Here is a 25,887-nt window from a genome sequence, read left to right as displayed (position 1 = left end):
CCTTGGGGGATGGAAGGCAAGAGGGACAATCTGAGACCCTTGGTTAGAGACTTTATAATATTACCTTAAGAGAGAGGCTGCTTTGGTTTGATTTTTAAACAGAGAATGACTAGTCTTTATAATATGCTCAGGCAGCAGTCTGCTACTACTTTCCAAAATAATACAAAAATTTAAGCATATCAAGGCCATGCAAGATTATATACCCCACTGTCTCCTGGGAGTCTGTTGGCCTTGAGCCACAGAACTTGCTGACAGTTTAAGAGGAATTGCAGTTCAGGTTCTGGGTCTAAAGTCCTGCTGAAGTCTGAAAATCCTATTGAACCTCAAGGAATGAACATTAATGCATTTCATTCGAGTCACACAGTGACCTGATAATGTATCTGTGTCAGCTAATCACACCCTCAATGGCCGCACAAATCCCTTTGGTATCTGGTGGTCAGCTGCAAGCTTGCACAGCATGTGCAGGCTAACCCAGCTCAGTCAATTTTCTGCTACTGGTATCCTATTCCCTCTTGCCCTCTCTTCCTCACCCCGACCACCCCGGCCTTGGAGATATCTCCTGAGGAAATTAGATCCTTCCTCTTCATCCCCTGGATTTCACACAGGGCTCAAGCCAGAGAACCAATCCAAACCTGGCTTCAGGTACCTTGGGCTCATCTTATAACCTTTGGATGTTAGAAGAAGACACTTTGGGACATAGAATGTCAAAGCTGGAAGGGACTGTAGAACATAAAATGGCAGAGCTAAAAGCTTATGTAGTCTAACCACCTGATTTTGCAGTCTTTCAGAGGAAATTAAGGTCCAAAGTGTGGAAATGATTTATCCCAAATCCCACAATTATTAGTTAGTAGCACAACTAGGGCAAAAATCCAGCTGTCCTGATTTACAATCAATGCCCTTTTCACCTAGGCATCTAGATGGCATGGGAGACAGAGCACTAACTCACTTAAATCGCTGCCTCAGTTTTCTTATCTGTAAAATTGAGATAATTATAGCCCCTATCAATATTTGTAAAGTACTATGAATACCTTAAAGTACTTTGTAACTGCTTATACTATGCTATCTCGTGACACTAATCTAAAAATCTAGGTTATTTTAAGATTTTCCAGAGGTGTTAGAGTTACTGTTGGCTTCAGTGTTTGTGACAGAGGGTCAGAAATCCTTCCAGAAGCTTACCAAGAATTCTCCATGTCAAACCCAACTTTTCTTGCATTTTTTGTGTTTACAAATTTTCAGTCTTCCTCTTAAAATGATGTTGCAAGGGGTAGCTAGATGGTGCAGTGGAGAGAGTGCTGGCCCTGAAGTCAGGAGCACCCAAGTTCAAATCCGACTCAGAAACTTAATACTTCCTGGCTGTGTGACCCTGGGCAAGTCATTTAACCCCAATTGCCTCAGCAAAAAAAAAAAATGTTGGAGTGCTAAATTGATCAAATCCCCAGTCATCCTTTAAAGGTCACCTCAGATACCACCTCTTCCCAAAAGGTTTTTCACAACTCAGATTATTAAATTGTTTTGTGCTTCTCAAGTAAACTTATGTTATATATTATAATATTATATTTATTGTATACTATATCTATCTATATCTTTGTGTTTTTATTATCCTAGTAGATTATGAGTTCCCTGAAGATAAAAACTGTTTCATGTAAACTCTTATTTCCCAAAATGTCTGGAATAGCACTCTACAAACAGTAGGTACTTAATGAAAACTTGTTGGAATAATTGAGTGGAGTCACCCAATGGATGGATCAATTGTATTGGTTGAATGGATGAAATGGATCATTTTTTCTTAGTTTATTATGACAGGTCAAGTCAAAGCTACAAGGAGGTAAATCTCCTAATTGTTCTTTCTATCCTGCCTTTCTTAGCAAATTGGAGTACTGAAAGAGCACACTGGCTCATTCTTAAAAAAACAGCTAGACACAGGTTGACTGGGGGTATGAAAGGACAGATTTCTTTATTTCAAAATTTCTAGGCTTGGAAGGATGACCAGACAATACGATTCATGAGGGGCTGAAGTGGGCGGAAGTTGTTTACCATCTTCTTCTCTTCCTCCCCAAGGGCAGAAAACAATAGCCTCCGAAACTCAGCTAGCTGGGGAAAAAAAAAGGAACAGGTAGATTATCAGGGTCAAGGAGTCTACATATAACAAGCTATAAGAACAATGCTTGGATATGGACCCCAAAATTTCTAGATTTGAATATCTATGCGTTAGAGGCTGCAAGAGTTCTGGCAAATCCAGAAGCAGCTTTTATGACACTTTCAAGAAATACTTTAATAGTATGGAGGCCAGATTTTTCAATCCTAAATTAAATAGATTATCATTATTATTTTTAATTGCACATTAGATCTTTAGTTTTTATATTCTCATGCTGATTTTGATTTTTGTTTTAATAAGTTGACTGAGCTGGTTTGAAAAAGGCTCACATCAGTAAACAATAATTTCTTAACTGTTAAAATAGAGTCAATTGCATTTTTTTTGTGATGTTACTTAGTGTTTGCCATAACTAGCACTTCTTCTTGTCTTGTATAAAGTATTTGTTATATAAAGCCCTAAAATGTTTTAGGCCCTTTCCGTTTCTTAATCTTGAAACACATATTCCAATATATTTTTTCCAATAGATTATCATTATTATACTATTGAAGAGTTTCAGAATCTCCCTCCAAAAGCAAGGAGTTTTACAGCTTTCAAGTTTTAAAAGTTTTTTTTTTTATTTAATAGCCTTTTATTTACAGGATATATGCATGGGTAACTTAAGTTTTAAAAGTTTAAGAGGGAACCACAACAATGTGCATGGTGGGGGAGTAGAGTGTAAACAGGGAAAGGTAGAAAGAGGTTGGGTGATGAAAGACTGAACATCCTACAGAGGATCTTATATTTGATCCTGGAAGTGATGGAATGATTGGAAGTGGTTGAATGTGGTTTGGGGAAGAAGGATGAGGTGGTCAGACTTATTCTCTTGAATATTGGTATTCTGAGCCTTTGGATCTACCAACTGAAACTATTTTGTGTTTGTTTGTTTGTTTTTTTAAGCAAAAGGTCATATTATCTCCATGAGTGTCAATACTGGTGCAAGCCCCTTGTCGGAAAAAACCATGATCTCAGCCAGGTTATCAGGAAGTTGGGCCAGGCCCCTGTAGCAGGTTTCCAGGACCTTGATCGAGTATCTAGTTGTTCTTTTCACAAAACAGAATAGAATGAAAGGTCTCTCTCAAATCTCTGCCAACAGCCAACATTTTAAAGTGGTTGGATGGCACTGAGGTATTTGTCAGGGAACATGAACATGAAGGACTTTCATTGCAGGCAGAATAAGCCTGGTAAGGTAGGTCCAGATGGCAATGCAGAGGATAAATATCTACACTATAACTTATATATATATATATATATATATATATATATATATATATATATATATATATATATAACATAAATGTGGGGGCATTTAAACATTTAGGGGTATTTAGATATTTATGTGGGGTATTTATAGATCTTATGAGGCATTTATAGATTTTCATGGGGTTTTATATCCTTATATAGAAATTTATATTTTTATATAGGGCATTTTTATAAGATATATATATTATATGGGGTATTTATATATCATTATACATATATAATATACATTTATATATTATTTGGGGCATTTATATAAGGCATATATATTATATGGGTCATTTAAAAATTTATATAGGACACGTATATCATATGAAACATTTATATATTAATTTAGGGCATTTGTGGAAGGATTCAGACAAGAATCTCACAATATATATCTACATCTATATATACAAGACTTAAATAAATAAATTTTGGAGTCTACAACTAGAAACTTCTGTTTCGACTTTCTTATAGCAATAGACTGCATTCTACCGAACCATTCAAATGCCATGGAACACTGCTGATGAGCTGAGTACTTGAGAGCAAAACTTCTTAAATTGTATGTCATGTCCCATAACTGCAAGTAGGGGTCATGTTTTGTGATTTATTATCAGTATATGTTTGATTTATATGCCTACTTTATATAGCTATATTCCTAGGATTCTGTAAACATTTCTCAAGTGAAAAGGGGCAACAAGTGGAAAAAAATCAAGAAGTTCTGCTCTAGGTAACATGGAAAAAACTTCATAAGTCAAAACGTGAACTTTAAGAAGTGAGTTACCACTGGCAAGTAATCTTCCTTAGCACGCCAATAAATTTATTTTCTATTTGACCTCCAGTCTTACCCACTGGCAGGTGAGGATCACTCTGGGCTCTCCAGGAATACAGGCTGAGATTTGCACCTCTCCATCCCCTCTCCCCAAAGTAACAGTTCAAAGCTGTCTTCTCATCTTATATAATTAATGTGTAATAAATACAGCCAACTTCCTAAGGACTTTCTTCAAGGCCACTTGCCATTATGTATCCATCATTACAGAACTTGGGCTATCTATATTTTATCACCACATGATTGGCTCACTTTCTTTTTTGTTCATAATCACATTTTGCTGATTTAAAACATGAGAGCAAAGCTTCTAGCTATTGTGGGATTTCTTAAATTTACCCAAGAAATCCAGTTTAGGACAAGAATTTTAAGAAACTGGTTACATACATGACTCACCTGATTATGACCAATCTCAATAGGTTTTTTCTTAATGATCCAAGTGACAGATTCTGTAAGTGGTGGGGTGGTCAAAGATCCAGCATAAGTCCAATAATCTTGACAGGAGGGCAAAAGACATGAGGGATCAAATCTGTCAAAGGTCACACGAGTATCCTAACATATCAATAAAATTAGTAAAACATATTTAATAAATACACTAATAAGTTAAGAATTATAGAAAGCAACTTAAAGGTATAGCAATTTACATCTTGGGTCTCTGATTTGTACAATAACATCTCTAAAATCCCTTCTAACACTTAATCCATCATCCTATAAGTCTATTCTTATAATCATTTGATTGAGTAATAAGCATTCAAAGGCATAATACTTATTATATACCAGGCACTGTGGCTATATGTTAACCATACTCAAAAAGCATTCCCACTGCCTTCACAAAGAAAGAGTCAGGATAGCAGAAGAAAAGAACTTGGCTGAGCTCTGTCAAATTCTCCTCGAAATCACTCTAAAATAATGCCTTATATCTGGAGTGGCAGAACCAGTATGAATCCAAGTGAAACAGCTGTCCAGCCCAATGCAACTTAGAAGATTGGTAGGAAAGGTTTGTCTCAAGAAATAGGCTGGAAAAAAATGAGCAAATAACAAATAAAAAACCTGACCATAAAAAGTTGTGGTGGTGATGATGAAGATAAAGACACAAATTCAGAAGACAATCATGACAAAAGCAATAGGCAAAGCCTCAAAAAGAAAAGTGAATTGGTCACAGGCACAAAAAAGAATTCTGGAAGAGCTCAAAAAGCCTTTTAAAAAACCAAATAAAAGAGGAAATGGGAAAATTGGGAAAAAGAAATTATATTGACTTGAGAAAATTATGAAAAGAGAATCAACTGGTTGGCAAGAGAGGCACACAAAAAATACTGAAGAAAATAATGCCTTAAAAAACAGAATTGGTCAAATAAAAAAAAGGTATAAAAGCTAATTGAACAAAATAATTCCTTAAAATTTAGAATTAGGCAAGTGAAAACATGAGACACTGAGAAACTATTAAAAAAATTAAATTAAAAAATAGAAGAAACTGTGAAATATTTCATTGGAAAAACAATTAACCTGTAAAACAGATTTAATGAGAGGCAATTCAAAAATTATTGGACTACCTGAAAGCCATAATCAGAATAATTTTTTAAAAGAACCTAGACATCATCTTTCAAGAAATTATTAAGGAAAACTTCCCTGATATCCTAAAATCACACAATTTTTAGCAGCTTCCACATTAAAGGATTGAAGAGTTTAGAATATTATATTCCAGAAGGCAAGAGAGTTAGGATTATAACTAATCATCTACCCAGAAAAACTGTGTATAATCCTTTGGAGGGAGAAGTGGGGGAAATGGGTATTTAATGAAAGGACTTTCAAGCATTACTAAATTAAAAGATCAGAGCTGAACAAAAAATTACAAGAAGAAAATATGATGGAGGGAAATAAAACCATTAATAATCATAACTGTATATGTGAATTGGATGAACTTATCCATAAAATGGAATTTGATATCAGAGTAGATTAAAAACCAGAATCCAACAATATGTTATTTATACAAAACATACTTGAAAAACAGATACACATAAAGTAAAAATCAGTGGCTGATGCAGAATATATTTATGCTTCAAGTAAAATTTTTTTTAAAGTAAGTGTAGCAATTATGATCTCAGATAAAAAAAGCAAAAATAGATTAATTTAAAGAGAAATTATATTTTGCTAAAAGGTACCATAGACAATAAAACAATATGAATACTAAACATATATGTTCTAAGTGGTTTAGTATCTAAACTTCTGAAAGACAAGTTAAATGAGTTACAGAAGGAAATAGACAATAAAATTATATTAATACAGACTTCAGTCTTTCCCTCTCATAAAATAAACAAGAAAGAAGTTAAGAAGATGAATAGAATTTTAAAGTTAGATATGACAGATATCTAGAGAAAACTGAATGGAAATGGAAAATAGCATATCTTTTTCTAAGTGGTACATGACATTTTCACAAAAACTACCCATATGTTAGGGCATAAAATTCTCACAACAAAATGCAGAAAAGCAGAAATATTAAATGCATCCTTTTCAGAGCATAATGCAATAAAAAGACTGGGAAAACATTAAAATTAATTGGAAACTAAATATTCTAATCCTAAAGAATGAGTGAAATTAAAGCAAAAATTATGGAAACAATAACTAATTTCATTAAAGAGAATGACAATGAAACAACATACCAAAATTTGTCTGATGCAACCAAAGCAGTACTTAGAGGAAAATTTATATCTTTAAATGCTCACATCAATAATACAAAGAGAGGGCAGATCAATGAATCTGTCATGCAACTAAGAAAAACTGAGAAAAGAACAAATTACATTTCCTCAATTAAATGTCAAGTTGGAAATCCTGAAAATCAAAAGAGAGATTAATAAAACTGAAAGTAAGAAAAACATTGAACAAATAAATCTAGAAGTAAATTTTTACCAAAACCACAATAAAATAAATAAGCCACTGGTTAATTTTAAAATTTTTTAAAAGAAAAGAAAACCAAATGATCAATATCAAAAATGAAGAGTGAATTCATCACCAGTGCAGATGAAATTAAAACAATTTTATTAGAAGCTATTTTGTCCAATTATATACTAATAAATCTAACAATTTTAGTGAAATCAATCAATTTTCACAAAATATAAATTGCCAGATTCATAAAAGAGGAAATAGAATATTTAAATATCTTTCTTAGAAAAGTAAATTGAATAATTCATAAATGAGCTCTCTTTTGAATGAGCTCGCTACGAAAAAATCTCCAGGACTAGAGGGATTTAAAAGTGAGTTCTACCAAATATCTAGGGAACAATTAATTCCAATATTATATCAATTACTTGGGAAAATAGTCAAAGAAAAATCCTAACAAATTGCTTTTATGGCATAAGTATGGTGCTCATATCTAAGCTAGGAAGTACAAAAGAAAAAAAAAACAGAGGAAGAAAGTTATAGATCAACATTGATGCAAAAAAATTTAAATAGAATGCTTGCAAAGAAATTAGAGCAATATATAACAAAGATCATAAACCATGACTAAGTGGAATTTATACCAGGAATGCAAGGCTGGTTCAAAATTAGGAAAACTATCAGCACAATTGACTACATCTGTTAGAAAACCAGCAGAAAGCATATGATTATCGAAAAAGAAACAGAAAGAAGAAAGAAGCAGAAACAGCTTTTGATAAAATACATTTGTTCCTATTAAAAGCATTCAAAAGCATTGGAATACATAGGGCTTTCTTTAAAATAATAAGTAGTACCTGTCAAAAACCATCAACAGGACATAGTTCTCTTCAACAATGAGATGATTCAAATCAATTCCAATTTTTCAGTGATGAAGAGAGCCATCTACAACCAGAGAGAGGACTGTGGAAACTAACTGTGGTTCACAACATAGTGTTTTCGCTCTTTTTGTTGTTATTTGCTTACATTTTATTTTGCTTCTCTTTTTTTTACTGATTTGATTTGATTTTTCTTGTGCAGCATGATAATTGTATAAATATGTATGCATATATTGGATTTAACATCTATTTCTACAATGCTTTACATATATCGGACTACTTGCCATCTAGGGGAGGACATGGGGGAAGAGGGGAAATTGGAACACAAGGTTTTTGCAAGGGTTAATGTTGAAGAATTGTCCATGCATATGTTTTGAAAATAAAAAGCTTTCATAAAAAAAAAAAAAAAGATCAACAAACATTATTCAAAATAGGCATAAGCTAAAATCCTTTCTAATAAGATCAGGGTGAAGCAAGGATATCTATTATAACCACTATTATTTAATATTATTCTAGAAATTCTAGCTATAGCAATAAGAAAAGAAAAAGAAATCGAAAGAATTAGAATGAGCAATGAGGAAACAAAACTATCACTTTGCAGATAATATGATGACATCCTTGGAGAATTAACTAAAAACCAGTTGAAATAATTAGCAACTTTAACAAAGTAACAGGATATAAAATAACTTCACATTAATTATCAGCATGTTCCAGAAGGAAGACCAGATAGAGAAATTCCACATATAATTACTTCAAACAGTATAAAATACTTGGGAGTCTACTTGCCAAAACAAACCTAAAAACTATGGAAACACAATTATAAAACACTTTTCATACAAATTAAAAAGTAAGATCTAAACAATTAGAGAAATATCAATTACTCACAGGTAGGCCAAGCCAATATAATACAAATGATAATTCTACCTAACTTAATTTACTTATTCAGTGCCATACCAATCAGATTAACCAAAAATCATTCTATAGAGCTAGGAAAAAAAACGCCAAAAATCATCTAGAAGAACAAAAGCCCAATAATATCAAAAGAATTAATGAGAAAAAAATGTGAAGACAAGTGCCTTAGCAGTACCAGTTCTCCAACTATAGCAAAGTGGTAAATCAACAAAACAATCTGGTACTAAGAGAATGAGAGACCAGTGGAATAGATTAGGTATACAATACTCAGTAGCAAATGACTAAAGTGATCTACTGTTTCAGAAACCAAAGATCCAAGATTATGGGACAAAAATTCACTATCTAAGAAAAACTTGGGAAAAGTAGAAAGCAGTTTGGTAGGTACTAGGTATAGATCTTACACTGTATACCAAGAGGTCAAAATGGGGACATGATTTAGACAGAAAGGGTGATATTATAAGCAAACTAAGGGAGCATGAAATAATTTACCCATCAGATTTTTGGATTAAAGGAAGTATTTATGACAAAACAGGAGATAGAGAGCATGATGGGATACAAAATAGGTAATTTTGATTACATTAAATTAAAATGTTTTGCACAAACAAATGCAATGCAGTCAAGAATAAAAGGAAAGTAGGAAACTGGGAGAAGGGGGAAGGAATTTACAACAAATTTCTCTGATAAAGGCCTCATTTCTCAAATATATAGAGAACCGAGTCAAACTTATAAGAATATACATCATTTCCCAATTGATACATGGTCAAAAAGTATGAACAGAAAGTTTTCAGAAGAAATTAAAGCTCTGTATGGTGGTATAGAAAAATCTCTCAAATGCTATTGAATAGAGAAATGCAAATTAAAACAACTCTGAAATACCATCTCACTGGCTGGTATGCAAGAAAATGATAAATGTTGGGAAGATGTAGGAAAATTGGAACACTAAAGCACAATTAGTAGAACTATGAATTGACTCAATCATTCTGAAGAATAATTTGGAACTATTCCAAAAGGGCAACCAAATTGTGCATACCCTTTGATCAAGGAACACCACTATTAAGTCTGTATCCCAAAGAGATCATGTAAAAAGGGGGAAAGGACTTACATGTACAAAAATTTTTATAGCAACCCTTTTTTGTGATGGAAAAATATTGGAAATTGAGGAGATGTTCATCAGTTGGGGAATAATTAAACAAACCGAATATATATAAATGTGTTGAAATACATTGCATTAAGAAGTAATGAATAGTTAGATTTCAGAAAAACCTAGAAAAACTTGCATGAACTAATTAATAGAAAGGGAAATGAGTAGGACCAGGAAAATACTGTACACAGTATCAACAAACTTTTGTGATGATCATCTCAGGTCTTCTCTGCAACACAAAGCTACAAGGCAAGTTTAAAAAAGTCATGGAGGAAAATGCCATCTACATCCAGATAAAGAATTGATGGATTCTAAATGTAGATTGAAGCATTTTTTTCACTTATTTTATTCTTTTTTGTGTGTTTTTCCCTCTTTTGATCTGTTTCTTCTTTCACTAATGTGATCAATATGGAAATATAGTTTACCTGATAACAAATCTATGTCAAATTGCCTGTCATTTTTGGAAAAGGGGCATGGAGGGAAATAGGGAGAAAAACTTGGAACTATAAATCTTTGAAAAAAATTTCCCCAGCTACATGTGGAAAAACAATTTTTCGGGTTACACATCTTCATTCGTTTTTTTAAAAAAACATATCTCCTCACGAATCAAGTTGGGAGAGAAAAATCAGAACAAAAGGAAAAAAAAAACAAGGAAAAAACACAGAAGAAAAAGAAAATAAAAGTGAACATAACATGTGTTGATTTACATTCAGTCTCCATAGTTCTCTGTCTGGATACAGATGGCATTTTCCATCCAAATTTATTAGGATTGCCTTAGATCACTGAACTCCTGAGAAGTCCATTGCAGTTGATCATCACACAAGCTTGCTGTTGCTGTGTACAATGTTTCCCTGGTTCTGTTTGTTTTGCTCAGCATCAGTTCATCTAAACCTTTCCAGGTCTTTCTAAAATCAGCTTTTTTTTTTTTTTACTAAAACAATAATATTCTATTACTTTCATATACTATAACTTATTAAGCCATTTTCCAATTGACAGGTATCTCACTCATTTTTGTGAGCTCAAAAGGAGTTGTTACAAACATTTTTGAACATGTGGGTCCTATTCCCTTTTTTATGATTTCTTTTGTATACAGACCCAATAGTGTCAGAGTTGGTTCCCCTTTCTAACCTTTAGCTTCTTCATCTATAAGATGAGAAGATTTCAGGAGTCATCTAAAATTTTTTATATTCTGAACACTTTGGATAGTTTGGTGAAATTTATGGATTTCAGAATGATATCCTTCAAGACATAAAATAAAACATATGATTACAATGGAACATGAAGGTTAGTGAAAATGAAGATGTAATTTCCCCCCCTTCAAGTTCATGAATTCTTAGAAATCTATTCATGGACTCCTTGGCAATTGACGGACTGCAGGTTAAGAACCCCAGGGCTACACATGCACAAAAGTATTTATAGCAGCTCTCTTTATGATGGCAAAGAACAGGAAATTGAAAGGATGCCCATCCATATGGGAATGGCTGAACAAATTGTGATATATGAATGTCATAGAATACATCTGTTATATAAGAAATGATGAGCTGACAAATATTCAAAAAACTTATATGAATTTGTCATGAGTGAAGTGAGCAGAATCAGCAGAACATAGCACACAGTAACAGCAATGTTGTGCAGTAAGAAACTATGATTAACTTAGCTCTTCTCGGCAAGGTAATGATCCAAGACAATTTTAAAAGACTCATGATGGAAAATGCTATCCACATACAAAAAAAGAGCTATGGAATCTGAATGTGGATTGAAGCATACTATTTTCACTTTGTTGTTGCTGTTGTTTTCTTTTTCACAGTATTTCTTTTTTGTTCTGATTCTTCTTTCACAACATGACTAATATGAAAATAAATTTCAAATGATTATACATGTACAACCCATCTCAGATTGCTTGCTGACTTGAGGGGGGAAGAGGAAAGGAGAGATAAAATGGAAATCAAAATCTTATTAAAAAAATGTTGAAAACTAAAAAAAAAAATTAATTAAATTAAAAAAAATTTTTTTAAAGAATTCCAGGGTTAGGTGATCTCTTAGACATTTACCAGAACTCTAGAAGTTAGTTCACCATGAAAATGCTGCCTTCCTGAATGTTGATCCCAGAAAGGCTCATGAGATCCTGCGTTTTGAACTGAAAGTAACCTTAGAGCACAGTTTTATTTTACAGATGAAATTTCAGAGTGACTTATCCAAGGTAAACAGGATTAGTACTCATCCTCCCAGGGAGAAGTGGGGGGAAAAGTTTCCCAGAATTTTCAAAGGAAAAAAAAAAGAGGGAATACTGAGTACACAGCATTGCAGGGGTTGGTTCTTCACTGTCAGAACTTTTCTTTCCTACCAAAAGCTATTGTGTTATGGCCTTCTTATTGGAAAACATCCCAGGTTTAGTTTGGCAAAGAAAAGGATGAGAGCTCAGGATTTACCTTGAACTTGTAAAGTTCTGCAGTTTGCTGCTGGGAACTAAAATGTGTGTGAGGAGGGTGGGACTGACTTGATCTAAGCCCCCTTTAGGGTGAAAGGGTTAAAAGGAAGTCCAATGTACAGATCAAACAGTAGCTCTGAGGAAAACATGAGTTTTCCAAAGCTTTAATCCAGTGGTGGCCAACACCATTGTTAGGAAAGGTTGACGGTTTTCCCAGGATCACATCTTAATATCGCTGTTTATTCACAACATCTACAACTCCTTCAGGATGCTTATACATTTCACTTATTGTTTGACCTTGAACAAACAAATAGCATTTCTTGAAATTTCCACTTCATAGTCACCTAACAATCAGAGAGCCCTTTTTCTTTTCTTTTTAAGAATAGCTTTTTATTTTTCAAAATACACGCCAAGATAGTTTTCAACATTTACCCTTGCAAAGCCTTGTGTTCTAAATTTTTCTCCCTCTCTTCCCATCTCTCCCCTCCTCTATACCGCAAGTAATCCAATATAAGTTAAACATGTGCAATTCTTCTAAACATATTTCCACATTTATCATGCTGCACAAGAAAAATCAGATTAAATGGGGAAAAATGAGAAAGAAAAAAAAAAGCAAGCAAGCAAATAACAACTACAATGAAAAAAGATGAAAATACTATTTTATCAACCATATTCAATCTTCACAGTTTTCTCTGGATGAGGATGGCTCTCTTTATCACAAGACTCTTGGAATTGCCTGAATTGAAATTGGAATTCACCTCATTGTTGAAAAGAGTCAAGTTCACTACAATTGATCTTCACATAAACTTGTTACTTTTTCTCTTGGTTCTCTTCACTAGCCAGTTCATGTAAATCTCTCCAGGCCTCTCTGAAATCATTCGCGCTGATCATTTCTTATAGAACAATAATATTCCATAACCTTCATATACCATAACTTATTCAGCCATTCCCCAACTGATGGACATCCACTCAGTTTCCAGTTCCTTGCCACTACAAAAAGGGGTGCTACAAAATCTGTAAGTCCTTTCCCCCTTTTTAATGATCTGTTTGGGATACAGATCCAGTAGAAACACTGCTGGATCAAAGGGTTTGCACAGTTTGATAGCCCTTTGGGTATAGTTCCAAATTTTTCTCCAGAATGGTAGGATCAGTTCAGGTTTTCTGACCCCTGAGGCAGCGTATTCTCCTTTTGTTACTGAGGTCATTGTATGAATTATTCTTCTGATTCTGCTATTTTTACTCTGTATCAATTCAGAAAAATCTTTCCCAAGTTCTATGAACTTCATATTCATCATTTTTTAATGATACAACAATATTCCATTACATTCACAGACTACAATTGTTTGACCAACCCCCATTTGTTGGATGTCCACTTTATTTCTAGTTCTTCACAAGAAATAACCAACTCTCTTTGCACTGCACCAAATTACCCCTATTGTGCTGTGACTAAATCAGTAAATTTAGGATGTTTTAGTGATTGATGTAAAGAAATCATAAAAATCAGCTCTGGAAGTAAAAGGGAAGGGGATAAACATTTACTAAGTGCCTACTATGTGCCTGGTATTGTGTAAAGCACCTTGCAAATGTAATCTCATTTGATAAGAGATTTGAATTAGGGGCCTTAAAGATTATTTCATCTAACTCCTTCAATTTATGGAGGTAGAAACCAAGTTCTTTTTTTATTCTATTTTCTTTTCTTCCTTTATTTTTTAATTAAGAACTTGACAAAGATTCATAATTATGAATATTTCCATATAGAAAAATAAAATTATAAGTGAAACTGTCTCTATCATGTATCATTTTAAAAGCATGTTAAGAACAATAGTACCAATGCTACTTTGCTTTTCCATATTTCCCTTCTGAACTTCCTTTTTCTTACTTCTGTGTTTCTGTAAATGCTTCATTGATACTCCTTTATTTTCCCCCTTTATATCATTTTTGCCTAGTCTCCTGCTATCCAAAGACTTTTTTTTTTTTTTAGAGAGACTAAGTGCTATAGAGAGTTATCCCAGGTCACACCACTAATTAGCAGAAGCCTGGATTTCTGCTGTCTTTCTGCTGTAGCATGTTTTATAGGGTAATAAGAAATCATAAAAAAAAATGATTAAAAAAAAGCATTCTTTTGGCACCAAAATACAAATAGATTGATCAGCTAGAATTTCTTAAGCATTTCCTCTGGGCCAGGAGTTATGCTAAGTGAATTTTGCTTTCCAAATTATGTTGAATAACCATCTTACCTTATGCTTAATTCCTGGTAAAATATTGACCAACTTCTGTAGCTCCTTATGCTCTGCTCCCAGCTATAGGATGCAAATTCATTAAAACTTGAGTTAAAAGTGCTCTGGTTTTTTTTTTTTTTAACAGAAAGTAAGAGTAACTTAACACGATAATATGACAAATACATACCCATCAGTATTTAATTTTTTTACCCACATTGATTTCCTTCATAAGAACTATAATTTTACAAGGACTTACCTTCAAAAACACTCCTATCACTGCCAGACCACTTTCTCCCATTACTGCTTCTTTGTAATTTTGATATTTAGCAGAATTCCAGTGTACTAAATGAAGCTGAAATGAAATTCAAAAAGAATCTAAATTTCCTGAGGCAGAGCAAATATAAAGATAATTTTTTTCTTGAAAGTTATGGCCCCCTTTTTGATATCTCCTTCAACTGTATATTGGGGAAATTATTAGAAAAAAAAGTTGGAAGGAAGATGTCATGGTCTCTCTGTCTGAAGTCTCTCTCCACTCTAGGTCATTCTCAGCTCAAGTTGTCAAAATTGATCTTCCTAAAGCATAAGCATAGTAACCCCCTATTTCTATTTAATAAACGGTTGGCTCTCTATTAGCTCCATAATCAAATATTAAATCTTCTGTTTTCCTTTTAAAATCCTACATAACTTAGTTCCTTCCTACCTTTTCAGTCTTCTTATACTGCATTCTCTTTCTCAGCTCTTGACATATTCTGCAATCCGATAACACTTTTAGCCAAGTCCTTCCATCTCTAGACTGTGGACATTTCCACTGGCTGTCCTCTCCTACCTGGAACTCTCTCTCTGCTTATCTCTTCCTGCTGTCTTCACTGACTTCCTTCAGATCTCAGATAAAATTCCACCTCCTTCAAGAAGTCTTTCCGAGTTCCCCTTTATGTTAGAGCCTTCCCTCTGATCAAATCCAATTTTTGGTCTGTCTCTAGTTTCTTTGGATATAATTGTTTGCATGCTGTCTCCTCAGTCGATAGCCTAACACAGTAGAAAGTCTATTTTAAACACTTCAATAATTCAATATAATGTAACATTCAATACAATATTTCAAACAATCAATAATTCCCCAGAATTGGTACTTCCTTCACCCATGCTGATCTCAACCCTTGGGAGGTAATGAGGTACAAAGAACAGCACATCGACTCTGTATTCAGAGGCACTTTTTTTTGGACTTCAGTTTCCTCACATATAAAATGGAGGAAAGAGAGATTATTGACCTGGATGACCTCTGAGATCTCTTTTATCTATAGCTCTATGATCCTAGTTATGGTGCTGCTGTCCCAAATTGCATTAAGATTTATGGGACACTGTACAATTTAGGAGGTGGTCTCAGTGAATTGTTGTCATAGGCAAGAGAGTCATGATGCTTTAATCATTGTGATGATGGACCATTCCAACAATCAACCAGGCTGGTTCTTGAATAATAATAGACTTTTATTCTACTTCTGAGCTTTCTAGCTTGGCAAGACTTGCCAGAAGTTATATTCTATCACCTCATTTTTTAATAAAAGTGTAGATAATTTTGAGCTTAGAATGTATCAATCCCTTGATCTCAGATCAAGAAACAAAAGCCACAAGACAGGACATGGCTTGTCTAAAGTTATATAGATAAAGCCTTTAAATTTCTGAAAATTCCCCAAGTACCGTACAGGACATAACTTTTATGAAGCTGACCATGTTTTATCTGAACTTCCTGTCTCTCTCAGGACTCAGCATGGAGTTCCCTACCGATTAGATACTAAACAAATGTTCATTGTCTCCTTATAAATAAATGTGTCCTTTTCTCTCCATTTGTTTATTTATTTATTGCTACTTTTTAGTCACTAGCCACTGTTATTGCTATGGTTAGTTTCTGGCCTTTGAATCCTAAGATATTATGTTTCTTTCTTTTTTCTTCTTCTCTTCCCCTCCTACTTTCTCCAGCTTCTTCTCTTCCCCTCCCTTCTCTCACTCCCCAGCTTCTGGATTTCTTTATTTGAGGATTTCACTGTCTTAATCCTGGCCTTCCTTTATTTATTTACCTTTTTACCGGAGAACAAACATCTGACATATCCTTGAGCCTCCCAAGCAGGTTCTGTCTGTCAGGGGAGAGATCTCAAGTCACCCAGTCCTTTCTTCCCCTATTCCCTCCCTTCATGGTATTATTCCAAAGACAGGAAGATAGGGGCAAACTAAAAAATGGAGGGGGCACAGAGTGGATAGAGTGTTAGAACTCAACCAAGAAGACATTAGTTTAAATTCTGTCTCAGGCACTTGCTAGCTGTGTGACCCTGGACAAGATGCTTACCCATTCTCAGACTTAGTTTCTTCATCTATAAAATGGGATAATAATAGTACCTGCATAGTTGTTGTGAAGATTTAATGACATTTATAAAGTATTTAGAAACTCTTAAAACACTATATATTTTTGCTCTTATATTATTGCTGTTATTGCTCTTATTATTATTTAGAAACAGGACAAAATATGGGCAAATTGAACAGTAATCTCATCTTTTTCTCAAATTGAAAGGTATAATTTATTATATAATTAGGGCATTCTATACTAGCAATTCTCTGCAGAACTGTAACTAGATGGGAACAAAGGGAACTTTGCTCCAGGGTGTCAAAAGCCAGGAAAAGCATATTTCCTCCTTGCAGCTATATTTTCTTACTGCCTATTCTTATGGTTCTTTGAAGCTCCAGGGTAACAATCCATTCCCCACCACCCCACCATCCCTGTTTCTGGACCCTCATGCTTTTGGTAGGATTATTCTTTGTGCTACCCAAAACTATCCTGCTAACAGATTCCCCAGATACAGCCCCATCTAGTTGTATCTGGATCTCTCATCGCTTCATTCTCTCTACTCCAATTGCTATAATAATTTTATTAGACTTGGAAGAATAATAAATTACCACTCAAATCGTTACTGTGGGTTAAGATTTATAATGCTCTTTCCTGTCAGGCAGGTAGTAAAAGTATTTGCTTCTTAAACCATTGCAGTCATGTCTGACTCCCTGTGACTCTAGTTGAGGGTTTTCTTGGGAAAGATACTGAAGTTATTTCCTTCTCCAGTTCATTTAACAGATGAGGAAACTGAGGCAAACAGGGTTAGGTGACTTGCCTAAGTCACACGGCTAGTTAAATATCTGAGCCCAGAGATGAGTCTTTCTGATTCCAGGTCAAGCACTCCATGCACTGTTCTACCTAGCTGCCCCTTTTATGTTATAAAGCCCTTCCCATATCTGAAAGCAAATGATACTCTGCTTTTGGTACCTGCTACTTCTCCTGCTATCTTTACTCTTCCCCCAACCCTATTATTTGTGTTTTTAAAGTTCTCTAGGCTCAGATTCTCTGTCAGAGAGAAGCATCTTTAAATCCACTAGATGAATAAACATGTACAAACCTCAGCTGGATAAACTTGATTGTCCACTGTATGTTCTGAGCCCCAGTCATTGATTTCTCCCCAATGGAAGTGGAACTGTTTGAGTCTGTAATGATTGTCCAGGGGTCCACCATTAATTCCTAGAAAAGTAAAGCAGAAAAGTTTTTAGATCAAACTGTCTCCCTTTTGTTCCATTTTCCCAAATACTAGTTTGGACTAATTGTTTTGTAGATGTTTCAGACTTCAGATTCTACTTTGCACAAGTTCACTTGGGAGGAGGGAAGGGAAAGTGGAAATTCCTGAAATGAGAACTCCAAATTATAGCCTGGCTACTTTCTACCTACACCATTCCAGGCAATTTCTTTTTCTTTTCCAGACTTTGAGGGGATAGTCTTACTGTCCTTGACTTTAAACAGACCAAAAGTGGAATTTTGGATTCAATTCTGAGTCCCACACTTGAGAAAGGACATTAATAAGCTGAGAATGGTCAAGGAGAATGGTCAAGAGTCCCAAGTTCGTGTTTTATGAGAACTGGTTGAAAATAGGGGATTTTCAGTCTGGAAGAATAGAGTTGAGGGTGGGTGATCTTGTTAAGTAATTGAAAAGTCACATGAAAGAAAGATTCACACTTCTTGGCTGAACATGGGTGAAACTCACAAAGGTCAATTAAGCTTAATGCTAGAAAAACTTCCTACTAATTAGAGCTACTGAAAAGGGACTCTGAAATTCTGTAACTTTAAATTTCTTATCTATCTATTTATTTAAGAACTAAATGATTTCTGAAAGCTCTTCCAGCTTTCCATCCTATCCAGCTAAATTCTTAGGTCATGTCTTCAAAGCTCTCTATAATATGACCCAACCCTATCAAATTTCATATCCAGCTGTCCTTGTAGGCTGTGGTAGATACCTGAGACCTCCATTTATGTAAATCAGGTGCAAAAGTCACATTCCAAAGCTGCTGATCCCCAGAACTCCTCGTAAAATTATCAAGGAAAATCAGTTCTGAACATTTATAGTATGTGTCAAGGAAAGCAAACAAACCTTGTGTTGGACAGAATAAAATGATCTGAATAATTTGCTTATAAAAATAAAAACATGAGTCAGTTCCTTCCAGTCTTTGCACACAAATCAGTGAAGAAAGTCACATTTCAACACACCTTATTAGAGAAGTATCAGAATATAACTGGCATTGGACTGAGAGTTGGAAAGTCTGGGTTCCATTCCCAGTTCTGCCCTTTCTACAAGATAGTTGTGCAGGTCCCTTTCCTTTGTGAGCTTCAGCTGTCCCCATCCACAAAAAGAAGGGGATCAATTATTTAATGACAAATATTCTCTAAGGGACATTCTGGCTCCAATTTTCTTTAAGTGTACTTATTCCAAATGGTATACCAATTTCAGGCCATTTCCATTTAGGTCCTAATATATTGCAATTTCCCCGATTGTCTCTTTTTTGTCCCTATTACCCTGTAACTTGCTTTATATTTCTTTGTGAACATGTCAGATTCTCCCTAAAAGACTGAAAGCTTTTTGTGTTGTTCAGTCATTTCAGTCATGGCTTAATCTTTATGACCGCATTTGGGATTTTCTTGGCAAAAATATTGGCATGATTTGACATTTTTTACTCCAGCTCATTTTATAGATGAGAAAACTGAGGCAAACAGAGTTACATATTTGCACAAGGTCATACAGTGTCTGAGACAGAGTTAAATTTAGATATTCCTAACTCGAGGCCCAGCTTCTATTTACTGCATCCCCTAACTGCACATGAGACTAAAAGACTAGATCCTGTTGCCATTTTTATATTTTCATGTCCCAGAATGTAAAAATTCTTGTATGTCGTAGGCACTTAATACATATTATTTGGAATAGAATAATGATCTATATAAGAGTTCATAAAACTTTCTTCACATGCATTACTACCCTATGGAGGAGAAAATACAGATTACTTTCTTCTCATCTTCTTGATGAAGAAACTGCTCAAAAAGATCAAGTAATTTGTTGTCCTAGTTCTTGAACTATAATAATGTAACAGAAAAGGAAGTTGAACTCTGAGTGACTGTAATGACTCGTTTTGTCCCTAGAGATGACAAATATATCTCTCTCCCTTTGATAGAGGCTGTGGTCCCTCTACTAACATACCCTGGTAGGTTTGTTAAAAAATTTTCTTTATATAAGTGTGGGTGGATGGGCTCTTTCACTGAGAATGGTGAGGGACTATTGATTGTAGCTCAAGTAAGTATCAATTATGGCACAATCCTCAGACTTGAAACTAAGGAGAGTTTTACAACATTGGGAAGCAAGGAAGTCGATGAAAAATTCCTTTGGTTTCCATAAGCTCTGTCCTTAAAAGAGCATTCTGGGAATTATGCAAAACTCCCCTCTTCCTGGGAAAAAAAATTAGGTTAAAAAGTTCCCTGCCCTCAAGGATTTTCTGGAACAAAGTGCCTCCAAAAGATGCTCACAAACTCTCCCTGGGGAAGAGCAGCCTCCAGAGGTGGAATGGTAGAAAGGGAACGAGGGACAATTCTCCCTTTGCTTTGGCCTTAACCTAAAGGACCCACAAAATCATGATCCTTGCTTTTCCAGAAAGAGAAAAGTGACAAATAAAAAACTCTAATATTACCCTTTTAAAAAAATAACTTAAAATAGTACCTTTTTATTTAATAGCACAATAATTCCCCTATATATTTCCTCTCTATCCCCATTGAAAGAACATCCTTCTTATAATAAGGAAAACTGTTAACAGGGGATATTAGTGGAAGGACCATAGCCTCTGCTAAAAGAAGAGAGGTACATTTTATCATCTATTTTCTATTTTTTTTCTTTTTGCTGAGGCAATTGGGGTTAAGTGACTTGCCTAAGGTCATACAGCTAGGAAGTATTAAGTATCTAAGGTCAAATTTGAACTCGGGTTCTCCTGACTTCAGGGCCAGCACTCTATCCACTGTGCCATCTAGCTGCACCTTTTATCATCTATTTTCTAGGAGAAAGACTAGTTATTACATTCACTCAATGTTTGGTTTCCTTTTCTTTTTTTCCTCAATAGTATTTTTTTCCCAATTATATGTAGAGATAATTTTCAACATTCATTTTTGAAGGACTCCTGAGTTCCAAATGTTTTCTCTCTCCTTTCTTCATCTCCTCCCTCTCCAAAACAGTAAGCAATCTTATATAGGCTATACATGTACAATCCTTTTAAACATTTTCTTATTTGTCATGTTGTTAAAGAAAAATCAGAACAAAAGGGAAAAAACCCAACAGAAAGAGAAAGCACACAAACAAACAAAAAAAGGTGAAAATACTATGCTGCTATTCACATTCAATTTCTATAAGGTCCCTCTGAATGCAGATGGCATTTTCCATCCTAAATCTATTGGGATTGTCTTGAATTACCATATTGCTGGGAAGAGTCAAGTCCATCACAGTTGATCATTACACAATCTTGCAGTTACTGTGTCTCTTAGTTCTGCTCACTTCACTCAGTATCAGTTTATATAAGTCTCTCCAGCTGTTTCTGAAATCAGCTGCTCATCATTTCTTATAGAACAATGATATTCCATGACATCTATATACCATAATTTATGGTATGAACATCCACTTACTTTCCAATTTCTTACCACTCAAAAAAGAGCTGCTACAAACACTTTTGCACAGGTGGGTCCTTTCCCCTCTTTTACAATCTCTTTGGGATACAGAACCATTAGTGACACTGCTGAATCAATGTTTTATATTAGCTTGCTTTTCTTTTATATTACTGTAATTGTGATGAATAAAGGAAGAGGGGAAAGGAAGGAAGGAGGGAAAAAGAAGGAAAGAAGGAAGAAAAAATGAAGAATAAAAAAAGGAAGGGTGAAGGAAGAGAAGGAGAAAATGAGGGAGAGATGAAGGAAGGAAAAAGAAAAGGAAGAAGGACTAGAGGGAGGAAAAAAGGAATGGAGAAAGAGAGAAGAGAGAGAGAGAGAGAGAGAGAGAGAGAGAGAGAGAGAGAGAGAGAGAGAGAGAGAGAAAAGAAAGGGATGGAGATAACCACATAAGCATTTTATCAGATTATCTTTGACATAGGCTATTTTTCAGATTGGATTGGAAGTGGACTTGCACTAGTCTGAGTTGGTACTGTGGTATAGCAAGGAGAGTTCCAGGTTCAGCATGTGAATATTCCCAGGGATTTCTGATGTGCTCACTTTGACTCCTGTTTCTGAATCCCAGGTCAGACTGGCCTATTCTGAATAATAGCCATCAAGATAGTTAGTAAAAAAATATTAACTGTCTCACTTTCATAATATATTGCTATTATTATCCCCATTTTACAATTGAGGAAACTAAGTCAGGCAGCAATTAATCAACTTGCCCAGAATCACAGAGAAAGTGTCTAAGGGCAGATTTGAATTCAAGTCTTTCTGATTAAGCCCAGCACCTGGCAGCCTCTATTAAAACACCAAAAGGAATTGAATTAAATAAACCTAGATGTTTCGACATCCTGTCCAGTATTCTTTCCACTTTGTCAGAACACTATAGAATATAGTGGACTATATTCAACTCAGGAATCCAAATTCTGAGAGCTGAGATCTGCTCCCTAACTAACTATGACTATAAGCAAATTTCTCTCCTCTCCCAGTCTCCTCCATCATCGTCCTCAGAGGAAGGGATGAAACCTTCAGCTTCTAAACCCCTTTTGACTCTGACCTATATATGTCTTTCAACTGATAATTGTGTTCCTGATGTTCTTGGTTCTGAGAGTAACCAGAGGAACTGATTATATATCTAAATCTCATTCAAGTAATTCTTCAGAATAGTTATGTCCTATTCTCCCACTTGCTTCTTTGATAAAATAGACCAAAGATATTCTGAAAGGACTGAAAACTGTACAATGTAGTTTCCTTAACTGATCAGGTGAAGGTCTTTTCTGACTTCTCCTAGGCCACTATGAGTTCTTTCTCTAACTTGTCTGAATCAACAATTGGTTAACAGGTACCATGCTGAAGCTGGGCTTATAAAGAAAGAATAGTCCCTATTCTTAAGGAAGTCACTGTCTAGTGGGACAGATAAGATGAAGCAATAATGTGCAAAAAAAGATAAATACATGGTACATTGAGAGTAATCTCAAAGGGAAGGCACAAAATTAGGAGGGATTAGAAAAAGTTGCTTGCAAAAGATGAGACTTGCTATGACTAGAAGAAAGGCAATAAAGTCAGGAAGAGGAGGACACATACACAGAGGAAGAAAGAGAGGGAAATAGAGTTAGAGTTAGAGTTGGGTGGGGGAGTGGGAGAGAGAAAGGTAAAGGGAGAAGATGGCAAAAGAAAGGATGACAGAGACAGAGTGAGACAGAGAGACACAGAGGTATATAGGGAGACAGAGATAGAGACAGACAAAGACAGGGTGAAAGAGAGAGAAATAAAGAGACAGAGACAAAGGGAGATAGAGAATTCCAGGCGTGGGCAAACATGAAGAGAGAAAGCGTTCCAAGCAAGAGGGATAGTCGTGACGCTCAAGGGGACACAGAGAATTGAGAAATAGAGTGTCAGGCTGGGAGGAATAGCCTGTAGGCCAGTGTCACTGGATTACAGAATACAGGAAGGAGAATTTGAGCCTTGGAAAATTGGAAAGATAGGAAGACACAAGTTACTAAGAGCTTTAATAATAATACTTGATTCTGTTGGTAATAAGATTAACCTTCAGTTTTAAACTGTAAAGTTTTACTGTAGAGAGGAAAGGTAAAATATGTTGGGATGTGGGTTTTAGGAAGATCAATTTGAGAGCTAAATGGAGAATGGATTGGAGAGACTTGGAACAGAAAAACCAACAACCATACTGTTGCCATAGTATAAACATGAGATGATAAAGGTCTACCAATGGTGACAGTTTCAGAGAGGAGAAAGGTGATACCAAGATATTCTGGAAAGAGGCCCTTGACAACAGATTGAATATGTGGGCTGAGAGAGAGAGGAATCTAAGATGACTCCTAAATCATGAGCCCATAAAACTAGGAGGATGGTAGTACCCTCAAGGGTAACAGGAATGTTAAGCCAAGAGGAAGATTTAGAGAAAAAGAAAATTAGTTCAGTTTGGGGACTGTTGAGTTTAAAAGTTTATAGGACATATAATTCAAATGTCTAATAAGCAGTTTGAGATCTAAAATTAGAAACTGGTAGAGAGATTAGCACTGGACAAGTTAATCCGAGAGTCATTTGCATAGAGATGTTCATTAAAACCATAGGAGCTGATGAGAACATCAAGTGAAATAGTACATAAGGGGAAGAGAAGAGGGTCCAGGATAGACTCTTGGAGGAGTTTTGTTATTAGCAAAGAACCCAGAGAAGGAAAGGTCAGATAGGTAGGAGGAGAACCAGAAGAAAATGTCATGGAAACCCAGAGAAGAGAGAGTATCAAGAAGAGCTTGCTTACCAATGTCAAAGACTGTGGTGAAATTCAGAAGGATGAGGACTGAGAAGAGGTCATTAGATCGACAATTCAGGGATCATTGATAGTTTCTGAGAGAGCAGTTTCAAGTGAATAAAGTTAGAAGCCAAATTTTAGAGTTAAGAAGAATGAGAGGAAAGGAAATAAAAGTACCTAATGTGGATAACATTCTCAAGAAGTTTAACCACAAAGGGAAAGATAAAGAAGGATAACTAAAAGAAATGAAGGTCTCAATTGAGGGTATTTTGAGGATGGGGGAAGACATGGACATGTCTGAAGGCAGTAAGAAACAACCAGTAGACAGAGAATAAATAGTGACAACAGAATAGTGATGGGGAGAGAATAGGAGAAATCTGATGGAGAAGATAAAATGGAATGGGATTTCTTGTGCATGTAGAGAAGATTGCCTTGGTAAGGAGAAGGGTCACCTCCTTATGTGAGTTGGGGATGAAAAAGCGTGACAAAAAGCATTTGTGTGGCTCAAGACGGGAGGGGGTGAGGAGGACGGAACTCTTCATGAAAGGATTCCATTTATCTTCTGTGAAACATGAGACCAGGTTCTCAGCTGAGAGGAGAGTGAGTTCAGGAGCCAGAGGGAATTTGAAGAGATGAAAAAGCTTGGAAAAAGAAGCGTGGTAAGTGGGATAACAAATCAATTAGGAAGGTATTTTTCCTTTTCTTTTACAGGATTCTTTTATAGAATTCCCTTATTATAATTATATAGCATAAACTTATAGTGGACTCAGTCAATAGTTTTGTTATTTTCTCTAGCTTCATGCTGTATTCCATGAGAAGGAATGAGGGTAGCAATGGAGGGTGAGAATAATCCAAAGTTGGGGTTTAAAAGTACAGAATCTTCTATGATCAGGAATGAACACTTATTAAATTTCTACTATGAATGGTAGGCACTGAAGATACAATGACAAAAATGAAATAATTCCTGCCCTCGGGGGCTTACATTCTATAGGAAAAGATAACATTTGCAATGAGTGCAAATATAAATACATACATAAATGATCCGTAACATGTAAAGGATTCGAGGATATGACCTCCTTGAGAGACAATATGACATAGTCAAAAACATTAATTAAGTATTTACTACTGTTAATAATAATCAGTACTTAATGCCATTAAGTACTTAATAAAATTCTTAACAACTGCTAACATTTACATAGCATTACGTGGAATTCTCAGCTGCCTGCCCTCATTTCTGCTGTCCGGACTGAAAGAATGGGAAATCTCATCTTATTTCTTCATCTTGTCATATTATATTATATATACATATACATATACACATCCACTCAAATGTGCTTAGCCCTACATAAATATTGTCTCATTTGATTCTCACAACAACTCTGGGAAGTAGGTACTATTATTTACCTCAATTTTTACATATGAGAAAATTAAGGCAG

The 25,887-nt window shown here is 35.1% G+C and overlaps 1 protein-coding gene across 2 annotated transcripts in view; it reads right to left on the bottom strand.

The window, feature by feature from the left end:
* Nucleotides 1-1,934: 1,934 nt before the first annotated feature.
* The window catches only part of CA5A (carbonic anhydrase 5A), a 39,225-nt gene continuing 15,272 nt past the window's right edge, over nucleotides 1,935-25,887 (bottom strand). For both annotated transcript variants that reach the window (XM_031950162.1, XM_031950163.1), the window contains 5 exons: nucleotides 18,077-18,195; nucleotides 14,902-14,997; nucleotides 14,664-14,726; nucleotides 4,596-4,751; nucleotides 1,935-2,091 (listed from right to left, as the gene is read on the bottom strand). In XM_031950162.1, the coding sequence (XP_031806022.1) occupies nucleotides 1,969-2,091; nucleotides 4,596-4,751; nucleotides 14,664-14,726; nucleotides 14,902-14,997; nucleotides 18,077-18,195 (557 nt within the window). In that variant the 3' untranslated portion in view covers nucleotides 1,935-1,968. The remainder of the gene's footprint in view (nucleotides 2,092-4,595; nucleotides 4,752-14,663; nucleotides 14,727-14,901; nucleotides 14,998-18,076; nucleotides 18,196-25,887) is intronic.

This window comes from Sarcophilus harrisii, chromosome 2 (genome assembly GCF_902635505.1).
Source record: "Sarcophilus harrisii chromosome 2, mSarHar1.11, whole genome shotgun sequence".
NCBI classification, from domain to species: domain Eukaryota; kingdom Metazoa; phylum Chordata; class Mammalia; order Dasyuromorphia; family Dasyuridae; genus Sarcophilus; species Sarcophilus harrisii.
The sequence above is the reverse complement of the archived record's forward strand: the minus strand, read 5'-3'. Positions and strand labels throughout refer to the sequence as shown.